The sequence below is a fragment of the Pelobates fuscus genome, chromosome 5 (genome assembly GCF_036172605.1).
Source record: "Pelobates fuscus isolate aPelFus1 chromosome 5, aPelFus1.pri, whole genome shotgun sequence".
NCBI lineage: Eukaryota > Metazoa > Chordata > Amphibia > Anura > Pelobatidae > Pelobates > Pelobates fuscus.
Window position 1 is genome coordinate 254472984 of NC_086321.1, and position 12131 is coordinate 254485114.

Consider the following 12131-nt stretch of genomic DNA (forward strand, 5'->3'; position numbering starts at 1 on the left):
ACAATTCTGTCAGCACCAGGCTCACTGTGCTCTTAATCTGGCCCTGTGTTTAGCTTCTGCACAGCTGCAGAAGCCAGAACCCGATAACCTCACTAATAAATTGCTGAGAGAGTCAGCCCTACAATTCTGTGAAATTAAGGTTGCACAGAATTGACATGAGCCAGCCTAGAATTCTGGTTGTCCCAATGATGAGGTGAGGGTTTAAACTCTGTATGTGCAGCATTTCATACGAAAACCTTGCACATACAGACTGGAAATGCCATGAACACATCTAATCACTGAAATGATCATTGTGCAAAATAGGTGAGAACAGACAACAGCTCAATTAGCCTGCCCTTCGGTGGGTCCCCGCTCAGATCTCAAGCTGATTTTAGCTCATATAGTGTCATTACAGATAGAACATATCTGAAGCATATCAGACTGTTCCCACCTGTACGGTCAGTCCAGATCAGAAATGCCCCCAAGTTCCCTCAGAACGAGAGATACAGCAACCCCAAACGGTCGTTTCAATCTTGTAAAGTATCATCAGTGAGGTATAGCCAATATCCCTCTAGGCACCTTGAGCAAGGGGTTGAGATCTAAGCGGGGACCCACCGAAGGGCACATTAATTGAGCTGTTGTCCGTTCTCACCTCTATTGCTACTTGTTTTCTCTCCTTAAGGCTAAAGGGCAATCCAGACATGGACCCCTTCTCACGGTGCCTAGAGGGATATTGCCTGTATCTCACTGATGATACCTTACAAGGTTGAAAGATTGTCTGGGGTTGCTGTATCTTTCGTGCAGAGGGAACTTGCTGGCATTTCGGATCTGGATGCCCGTACGAGTGGGACCAGTTTGATATGCTTCAGATATGTTTTCTCTGTAATGGCACTAGATGAGCTAAAACCAGCTTGAGAGGGGCATTTAGGGAGGGGGGCAAGAGGAGTTCTGGGGGGGCTAGATGGAGGTTTTAACACTATAAACTCAGGAATACATGTTTGCTTTCCTGACCCTATAGCGTTCCTTTAAGGCTTGTCTATTCAGGACCAGTTCTAGAACTTGGAGGTGGGTTAAACACAAGTTATACACAAACATGGGCAAAGATACACTCACACACACAGTTTTATAAGTATGGAATAAAACAGATGCACATAGATCCAGACACACATATAGACAGATACACACTGCTAGACACCTAATTGACACACACACAAAACATAGGGTAGACACATATTTCCCAAATTGGGAGGTACAGTCCAAGGCATTGGGGGGTATATCAGTTAAAGGGATGTTATAACTCAGTTGATGTGTGAGTTACTAGCTACCCAACAAAGGATATGCATCTCAAGTTAGTTTTTTGTTTGATTGTTTTTTTTAATTTTTTTCATCATTCCACAAAAAAAGACAAAATCTAGACATTTTAATTAGGTTATTTCCAAGCATGATCTTTTGAAACAGATGTAGGGCAACTGGCATAATTTTACAACTGGCATAATCTTACACAATGTACTAACTGTTATTCACTGAACCAGGAATTGACTAGGGAATTGCAATTCTAGTCCAAATTCCCTATTTGGACTAGAATGACCAATACACATAATCAATACACATAATCAACAAAATAATAAGTAAATATACATTATTATTAGAGAAAGGGTGGGAGAGAAAATGCAGAAACAATATCAGAAAAGGTCAGAGGGCAGTAAAGGGAATAAACCCAATAGTGTATGGAGCAAACAAAAGGGAAGACTAATGCCCTGACCATAGAGTAGCAACAAAATTGATTTAAAACTTAACCTTTATTAGAATTCTTTAAAAAAAATAGTGAATGAGCAAAGTAGTGGTAAACAATGTACCAGTACCAACATGGACATAAAATCAAAGAGATAATAGAGCTCAATCTCATGTAACCAAATATTTACAGATATAACAAAAGACAAGGATAACCAAACATGAAAATGTATACAATAATTCTAAGGAGGTGCAACTGTCTGGTCAGAGTAGATATAGAGACCAAATCCCCAAAGAAGGATAAAGTCTGGGAGTAATGCTGGCTCTATAGCAAGCTGTAGTGTAGAATTAGGAGACAGAATTGGCAAATTTTTAGAAAAATCTTATTTCCTCAGCTGATATAATATAATATGGAAACAGTAACAAGACCTGCAGTAACAATGATGCAGGCTTGTTAAACCATACAGAAGGAAAGGGGAACCTCAACTAAGTAGTGTTAGAGAAGGCACATCTAATTGCCAAAAAAATGCTCCTGTCTAATTACACCAACATAGTAATGAGCGTTCTCCCTGACCACTAACCCTGAGTGCCATTGTCAAGTGTTCCAAAAGGTACTCAAGTAAGAGCGTAGCAGAACTATACCTACAAACGGCACTGTAAAAATCCTTCTATTCTCTGCCTTCGAGGGCACCTGGACTTGGAACCAAGCCAACACTAGCTATCTCTAATGCTAACAGTGCCAATATATATTAAAAAAAAAAAAACCTAACACACTATATGGCATATTTCTATAAAAGGGCACCTTTTGATGTGATTTTGTTATAAATGTATGTTGATTAAATTGTGAAATTCACTTGACCATTTTCCACAATTCACAGTTTAGGGAATAAACCTAATGTTTATATACAGTGGGTGTAGTGGAGCCCCCTGTACCCCAGCTGAGTACCTCCGCCAAGAACCGCTTCCAAGCTGGAACTGGGGGAAACCTCAGCGCTTCTGCCCCATTCGCAGTGGCTTGACAGAGGTCCTCCTGGAGCCTCTCTGTCCTTGAACAGGATAGGGAACTAGCTCTATTTCTTCCCAGGGACTGGATGACACACAGTCCTGGGAGCTCTCAGACCTGGACCATAGTCGGTGGGCAGGAGGCCGGCTTCCACACTCCTCCAGGAGTCCGTGGCAAACATTCGTGGAAAGGAGCGTTTGTCACAGTGGGTTGTTAATAAACCTCTCTGGAATTTATATAAGTGAATAAAACATTAGAAATCAACTAAAACATTTTAACATTATGATGAGATGTCTTCTTTTACAGGTTGCAGGAGTGGCGATTTTACAGGTTACTTCATAATCCAATTTAGACAACGCGAAACCAGAGCAAACATTGAAAATGAAGAGAAGAAATAGAAACTTTTTTTATTTTTATTTGTCCTCTGTATGCTTTCTCTAAGCTGACTGCCCAGTGCAAGCACAGAGCAGTTTATGACAATGACTGGGGATTAAAGATGGAGGCACCCGGTCGAGTGATAAAGAAGTGTGGATTTCTACATTTAATTTTCATGCTTCTCAAATACATATTTGTTACATATAGTTATAAGTAAAACTAATATCGAAAATCCTGCCACTTCTCTAAAATTACAGAATTTAAAAAAACACGGAAAATAACCTACAATATGTTCTGATAGGTACTTTTTTCAGGTAACACTGTTTCTTATGAAAAAGTACATAAAACAGTTCAATCCAGGCATAACGAGGGCACACTTTGTAAATAAGGAGATACTATTGGGGGGGAGGTTATAAAAATACAATGCTCCCTTTTTAGACAGTTTTTTATGGCAGTTTGATTCTTTTACGCTCTGCCTTTATGTTTATGGAATAAAAAAATCCTTCAAGTAAAGTTTCAACATTTTTCCAGAACTGGGAGACACCATCAGCAAAACAGTTATCCCAAAAATATCTCAATGCACCAGCTGGAGCTCCTTGAAAATCCGGTTTGATCAGAACGATGGGGAGGAATGGAGCAATTTAAAACAGGTTCTGATGGGAACTTTAATCGTAGTTAAGGAATTTTACGCCTCATTATGGAACCGAACCTGCCTGGCGTGATATGGCTGTCTTTCTTGAATTGAAAAATTGATGTTATTTGCTTTTTCTCTGGCATTATTTTGTGACTAGTCATCAGGACAAAAAATGTGGCAAAAAAATATGAAAAATAAATAAAAAGTGTCAGACAGATTAATTATTTTGGCACATTACCAAAATGACATTAAAAAAAAAAAAAAAAAAAGTAATGTATAAACATAGAGTAAAAGTTTTATACGTAATAAAATAAATAAGTAAATTCACCCTGGTGATACTCTAAATTGTAGTGAATTAAAATCTGAATAGTAAAATTCAGGCTAAACTAGCCAAGCTGTGACTCTAGTTTGTTTTCAATTCCCTACTGTTTAGTGGATATGTATTTATTTACATTTAGTGAATAAACCCTAGCCAGCTGTGTGCAGGATTTTTGGTTTTCTGGGTGTCCTCCCACCGGCAGATGGCGCTGTTGCACTAGCCAACTCTGACATCACTACCGCCTCCCCCTCCCTTATGTGAACTCGTTGCGCGGAAATTCGGCCTCTTTCCGGCGGGGTATCCGAGACAGACTGGTTGGCGGCCATGAAGGTGAGCCGGCGCTAACTCTATTAAACATAACTTCGGGGCTGCTTTCTGTAGACAATATCGGCGGGGGCATGCGGGACTGAGTGTGGGGCAGGGGCTGGAGCTATGTTAGCGAATCTCATGGCCCCCCAGGTGCCGGATGGAGCCGGATTGCAAGGAGACTGCAGCCGGGACCTGGATTGGGAGACATGGCGGCGGCCTGGCCTGGGGAACGTGCCTGGGCTGTGTAATATGAGCACTGTATGGGGTTACAATGCTGCTTTCTCATTCACCGTAATGGCATTATAGCGAGGTGGGTCCATTGCTCTGCTATATGGTACCCTGTATGTAACTCTGTCACAGGGTGTCTGGCTTCAGCACTGTGTGAGTTAAAGCTCTGGAACTCTGCATGCTTTGTATATCTGTGTATGTTACTCTATATGTAGTGTCAGTCTGCTCTAGGCTTAGTGTATGTTATGTACACACCTTCCAATGCTTAGTTTTTAATATGAAGCATTCATTTAGCACAACTTGGTTTCATGTACATTTTAATGTTGTGGTGTTTGTACAGGGTACACCATAAGTCCTTACCTTATGTTATGTATCCAGTGTATCTGTGTGCTGGATGGGTATGGACTTATGGTCCACCCTGTAGATGATGATTAATGTTAATGACTGCTGTATACATTGGTCTGAAGCTATGGGGTTTAACTTTTTACTGTCTCTGAAATAATTGTGTACATTTAACATCAAAACAAAGGGATTTTTTTTTCCTGTTATGAATGACTGCATAACTGACTTGTGGTATCCTTTTGAGCATATTATATAGTTCTTGTTTTTTTTTCACTGCTGCTTGCAGCTCAATATCTCTTTCCCAGCCACTGGCTGCCAGAAGCTCATTGAAGTTGATGATGAGCGCAAGCTACGTACTTTCTATGAAAAGCGTATGGCCACGGAGGTTTCCGCTGATCCTTTGGGTGAAGAATGGAAGGTAAGATGCTGTACATATAGGTTTTTGTTATACATGTATCTCTATCTATAAAATAAATATATGTGTGTGTGTACATACCAAGAGTTGGGGTGGGTGAAAAAAATGTGGATGAAAACCCCTTCCATCTGAAGTGGATAGTTAATGCAGTGCTAAACACAAATACACACACCAGTCAAGCCATAAGACAGTGCTCTCACTACTGCAAGGGATTCTGTGTATGTGTGTGTGTATATATATATATATATATATATATATATATATATATATATATATATATATATATATATATTAATTACACAAACCAGTGTACTCTCTTATTAACTAAACAGTGATTTCAAATCCTAAATAGTACTATTTAAAAACACCTCACCTAGGTAAAAAATAATGGGGGTTTGGTTACATTATATGATCATACATTGCATAAGCCTGCCAACTGCATCAAAGTACCCCATTCTTGGCAGGTCCCACTCTAGCAGCCTAATGCTTGCTCTTATGAGATTAATCCACTTACTTGGGAAATATATATCTATCTCTATCTGCTGCCAAATACCATTTTCTTTCTCTCTTTGAGGAAATTGTTTTCTAAAATCTGAATTGTCATGCATTCAAGACAATTCATTCAGAACTCGAATTCAGACATTTAACACTTGTGTGGGGAGGGTGGACACACTCTTCACATATAGAGCATTTCAGCAAGCTAAAGCGTTTTACTTGTTTGGAGTGTTCCTTTAAGTGAAACATGCAATAGTCTTTAGTGTTGGTCCTTGGTTTTAGCAACAATTGTGTGCCACTAAAGTGTGATGTCATCTTAAAGGGACTGCATTTTAGTATTTATGTTGCCAGTGATTTGTCTAAGTATTTACACACCGTTTCACAGTTACTGTGCTGTGTTGAGCACCCTCCTTCCTTCCAGTCTGAATTGGTCTCACACAGTGAAAGTTCAAACTCTTGCATTTTACCAACTCTTACCAGGTTTAAACACTATTCATTAAGTGTGTGTGAGCAGACAGATTTTATTTCTCATATTTTGACCTCTGCATCTTTATTGATAATTCTAGGGTTAATCATAAGTTATCAAATTGGGGACTGGCGCAAGTAGTTACCCTGTGCATAATTGCAGTCTAATGGTAGCACCATCCACCTCTGCAGTCGATATTTTGTACATAGACTCTCTAGTGTTTCAGCTCATTTATTGGCTAGATTTGTTAATCCTTCATACCTTGTTAGAATGAAGAATTTCGCATTCTATTCACCTACAGGGATATGTTGTACGTATCAGCGGTGGTAACGATAAGCAGGGCTTCCCAATGAAACAGGGAGTGCTCACCCATGGCCGTGTGCGTCTTCTTTTGAGCAAGGGACACTCCTGCTACCGCCCCAGGAGAACTGGAGAACGCAAGCGCAAGTCTGTGCGTGGCTGCATTGTTGATGCAAACTTGAGTGTGTTGAACTTGGTTATTGTCAGAAAAGGTGAGAATTCTACTTTCGTTAATCTAAGATTGTATTTTTAATTGCTGTCACAACTGTGAAATCTGATCCCTGTCTATTAATTCTCTACTTGCAATCATATACTAAATGTAATATGACTGAAATAAATTTTCCCCTTATGAGGAAATGGTCACTTTTCTGCTGTTGAAAATTAAAAGAAAAAACAAAATCATGGTTAACAAAAGATGAAAACATCTATACAATTCATTGTTGACTTTTATTTAAGTGGTTTATAGAAATCACCATATTCTGTTAGATGTTTTTGATTTCAGTCTGCTGGTAATTGTAGGCTCTGCAAATTATTCCCCATATCAAACATTTTACTTTTATCTACAACACTTACATTTTGTAGCTCCAATATTCATGTTGGTTACTGTTTATCCTTTCTTTGTGTGTTTTAGGTGAGAAAGACATCCCTGGCCTTACAGACAAAACAGTTCCCCGTCGTCTAGGTCCCAAAAGGGCCAGCAGGATCCGCAAGCTCTTCAATCTCTCAAAAGAAGATGATGTTCGTCAGTATGTGGTTAGAAAACCACTGAACAAGGATGGTATGTTTTGGGATACTGTGTGAGTGAATTCGTGAAGTGTCTTTTTATTTTTTATTTAACAGGTGTTTTTACTCGTCATGTAAATAGTAGCTATAATAAAGAAAGATAAACAAAATACCCAAGGAAAACTTTAAACATATTTGAAAGTGTCTGTGTAATCACTTTAAAAATGGGACTGTTAGAGAAACACTCCGAACGCACAGCATTTCATCAAAATCTACATTTCTATGAACAAGCCCTGTCACATTTTAATCAGACATCTGAGGTGTTCTTCTACCAAGTTTAGCTCTTTGAACCTAAATGGTCTCCACATTTTTATTTATTTTATTATATATATTTTTTGTGGTGACTTGCAAACCTTTTTAGACACGTTGGCTGATGCCATAAATTTTTGTATCTGGCTGTGCAATAGTCAATAACAGTGTTCCTTTTGTACAGGGAAGAAGCCCAGGACCAAGGCCCCCAAGATCCAGCGTCTTGTAACCCCTAGAGTGCTGCAGCACAAGCGCAGACGCATTGCTCTGAAGAAGCAGCGTACACAGAAGAACAAGGAGGAAGCATCTGACTATGCCAAACTCTTGGCTAAAAGAACAAAGGTATTTTATCTTTTTAAAAGGAAATGTTAAATATCTGAGTGCAATCCTATTGCAGAATTATGCACCAGCAATGTTATGTTTATTGTGCCAGACCATGTTCCCCCTAAGGTCCAAAATTGGACAATGTGGAAAATAAGACACACAGGTAACACATTTATGTTGAGTATTAAAATGGCAGTTTTTCACCTCTTGATGAATAGTTTCATTATGCTGCCCAATCTCATAAAACTGCTTTTCATTTACACTTTGATGCAAGCTTTCTTCCAATTTTTATTGGAGAAAATATTTCTCAACCTTTTGTTAGAGGGATAATTGATGCATCATAACCTCTTCAGCCCACTGTAGTGGTTATAATCTGAGTACACTGACCCCATTTCAGGGGATGGAGGGGGGTGGCGGCGCAGCTTTTCATTCATCTAAAGAGCTTTAGTGAACTGGAGTGTTCCTTCAATGATTAATAAAACAAAAATACAGCATGAAGGAAATTTCAAACCACAATTGATTTAAAAAAAAAAAAAAAAAGTTCTTTATTTTGTTTTTTCGTTATCAACAAAGTCAATACATTTGCAAAACGGGGGGTTTACATCGTAGACCAGTACAACAAAGTTAACAATAAAATCTTTTAACGGGAATGTGGTGTTAGGAGGTGTAACCATCAGGTAGTATGTAGCTTTGTTGTGACCAGGGTCACCTTTTGGGGTGGTGGCCTTGGTCTTGATGGAAGGCATCTATTTGTTGAAATGGGGCAGTTTCATTGCACTGGTGGTGCTGGTCTCATGTGCCCAGGGTGTTTTTGTGAGCCGACAATTCTGTTCGGGTTTCTGGTTCTGTGTAAACCTACTGACAACTGTGTGGGTGTACCCTGGTGTGTTTAGGTGGTGTGGTAGGGTCTGTTAGTGGGATAATATCTTTCCTATCTGGGTGATGGTGGGTATTAGTTGGTCAAGGATGGGCGAGTGTGAAGGTTGTTGGGGCCAAGGAGGTGAGAGGGTCTGGGCCTCCGCAAATACTCACTGCACTGACGACCTGGGGGATGGGTGGGTTAGTGAGGAGAGGCTACCATGGCAACGAGGTGTCTCCCTCAATGCACAGGTCCCATGTTTTGTGAAATTTAGCAGGGGTTTCACGTATCTGTGAAGTTAATCCTGCCCATTTGAAGTCTGTCTTGTATTTTATGGTATATGCTTTGTAGGTGAAGTATATGTGTAGTCGCCCAGAGTTCAGCTATAGCTTTGGAGGTTGCCAGGTCTATTGTGGCCACCAGCTTGTTTTTAGGACGTGTGAAGGTACTGAGGGGTTTTGATAAGAGTAGTGCCTGTGGGTCCTTTGGAAAGGGTCTTTGAAGCAATCTGGTGAGGAGGGATGTGATGCTGGTCCAAGTGGGTTGTAGTTTGGGGGAGGACCACCAGCAATGCAGGAAGTTGCCAACCTTACTGCATTGTTAAGCCCAAAGTCATTTTAAGTATGAATTGTTGTTTTTTACCATTTCCCTGTATAATCTAAAGAGTGTGGGACAAGTGAAACACAAAGCAGTTTTTTTTTTTTCCGTTTTGCTTGTATGAGCTGTAACAATTATACTATACCAGTCCGTAACCTTGTTTTAAAACAACCAATAATGGAGAACAGTTTCATTGTATTTATAGTTTTGTTTAAGAAGCCTAGAATCATTCTGCCCTTTTTGTGTGTAATGTTCTTGAGTTTACCCCGTATGACATTTGGCTATATGTAGAGCAAATGTATACAGTTGAGTAAGAAGAATTTGTATTTATGTATTATACATTATATTGTATGAATATTACATTTGAGATGGGGTCTGTTCCCTCTATACCTTTTACTATACACCGTTATTTACTAAAGAGTGAATTGCCGTAGATTCAAAATGAAAATAGTTGACTTACAGGAACACTATTTGCCAAACAACTGCAGCTTAATGAAGCAGTTTTATTGTATAGATCATGCCCATGCAGTCTCACTACTTCATTTCCCACCATTTAGGAGTTGGATTACTTTGTTTAGGAAGCGCTAGGCAAACCTCCCCGCATGTGACTTGCAAAGACTTCCTGTAAAGTCATCTAATGTTTACACTTCCTTATTGCAAATTCTGTTAAATTGACAATTTCTCCTGCTCTATTAATACTTTGCTAGACCCTGCAGAAGCAAGTGATAAACACTTTAAAATAATCTCTCTGAAAGTGAAATCAAATTATTTTTTAATATGTAGGCTGTTTCAGTCATAGCCAGGGGAGGTACAAAATACGCAATCCAGCGCACTCATTTACTAAACAATGATTTCAAATCTCACAGCTTTTAATAGTTTTATTTAAAAACACCTCACCTATGTAAAAATAATGGGGGTTTAGTTACATTACATGATCATATGTTGCATAAGCCTGCCACAACAAAGGAGAGGTGTGATGACTAAGGCTGCATAAACAAACAAAAGTGAATTAACTCCTTAATGACAGAATTCAACAGTGAGGACTTCAGAGACATGATCTATACGTTAACACTGCTTCATTAAGTTAAAGTTGTTTTGGTGACTAGTATCCCTGTAAGGACATTTTTCCACAAATGCCTTTTTTTGTTTTGTTTTATAAAGCCTATTGTAATTTTATTTAAAATAAAAAAAAATTGTGAGCTGCAATGTATGGAAGTGCAACGGCAATTTTTATTTTTGACAATCGGGTTATATATTTTTTTTGTGTGATGGATATAGACATGACAGTAGGTAGACAAAGTAACTAGTATACAATCTTCCGTATTTAAGCATGTCAAATATGGACATCTGTATTCAGCTCTGCATTGTACATAAACTGTTGTGGCCGCATTCGTCTTGGGCCTACCCTTGCACCAACCCACACTATCAGGGGTCTAGTTGCCCATATAACGACTTTTTTTAAAGTTTTTTTTGGGTTCTAACATTGGTTACTAGGCTGATATGTTAAATTGTCACTGCAAGGTGCGTTGGGCTGCAGGTGTTACAGATGGGTTGGTCAGCCAGAATAGGGGCATTGGGTAAGAGGTCAGGAATGTCCTGGAAGAGGGGGTGGGGGCAGGGGAGATAACCTTCTGTGTTGGTATTAAGCGTGGGGCTACTTGATTACTGCGGCTATGGGTCTTTGTGTTGGGGGTAAATGCAGGATTATAGTCTCCGCTATTTTCCCATGGTCCTAGGTAGATTTCAGGAGGTCACGTGGTTCCCTGGGTCTGGGTACTCCTTTGCAACAGCAATCTTGATGTTTGAATAACAGTCATCTTAAGGGAGACACTGCCAGATATTCTATAGATTAAATTACTATATGTGGTATGGTGCTAGGGAAACATTCCTGCACCCATTTGCGTCTGGGCATACCCTTCCTGGCTATCGCTGGCTGCCACTGCTGACATGGATGGACATGCATATGCTTGCCCCTGTCTCTCTGGTACCATAACCACTTTTATAGTATAAAGTAGTCCATGTCCCTTTACTGACAATTGATGAAAAAAATCAATCAGCTATTTAAAGACTCTAAGAATCTCTAGAATCACAAGCTGTGCCTCATCTATTTTTTTTTTTTACAAAACTTTATTCGCTTTTACAGAAAGCTTTTTCGAATGTATAGAATTTATAAAAATAATGTATTGCTGTATTATCTGACTTCTTATAATTTTGTGGACAAATATCCCCTTCATAGCCAAAGGCAGTCGGGAGAGGGTAACCATTATTTTAGATCAAGTTTATTTCTGTTTAGAAACAGTCTACTACAGAGTCCACACAAAGCACTACTTAGAAGCCCCTACCACTCTCCTAAATACTAAAAACACAACGTGTGTATATCTATCTCAATCAATCACTGTGGAAACGAATGCAATTTGCACTTGCCATATTTTAATTTACAAGTTCTACTTTTTTTTTTGCCATGTTCTGTCTACTAATTTTGTTAACTGTTCTGGTTTTCATTTTAAGGAAGCTAAGGAGAAACGCCAGGAGCAGATTGCCAAGAGACGTAGACTGTCTTCACTTAGAGCCTCCACATCCAAATCTGAATCCAGCCAGAAGTAAAGCCACATGGTGTAAAAAGATAAATAAATCTTGTAAACTATTCATTGTTTTTTTGGTGTGGTGTTTTTTTTTAATTTTTTTTCTGAAGTCTATCTTTATGGAAATAATTTGCTGAAATT

General features: G+C 39.1%; 1 protein-coding gene across 1 annotated transcript; it reads left to right on the forward strand.

Annotated features, from left to right (window-relative positions):
• Nucleotides 1-4280: 4280 nt before the first annotated feature.
• RPS6 (ribosomal protein S6) lies at nt 4281-12054 on the forward strand. Its single transcript, XM_063455225.1, has 6 exons — nt 4281-4371; nt 5207-5338; nt 6598-6808; nt 7228-7374; nt 7813-7970; nt 11917-12054. The coding sequence occupies exons 1-6, from the start codon at nt 4366-4368 to the stop codon at nt 12010-12012; spliced, it is 750 nt and encodes a 249-aa protein (XP_063311295.1). The 5' UTR covers nt 4281-4365; the 3' UTR covers nt 12013-12054.
• The last annotated feature ends 77 nt before the right edge of the window (nt 12055-12131 follow it).

What these genes read in the sequence shown, in the direction of transcription:
- RPS6 (XM_063455225.1), top strand. An exon ending in CTTGGTTATTGTCAGAAAAG is followed by an intron (nt 6,809 to 7,227) that starts GTGAGAATTCTA and finishes TGTGTGTTTTAG; the next exon opens with GTGAGAAAGACATCCCTGGC. An exon ending in TCTTGGCTAAAAGAACAAAG is followed by an intron (nt 7,971 to 11,916) that starts GTATTTTATCTT and finishes TTTCATTTTAAG; the next exon opens with GAAGCTAAGGAGAAACGCCA.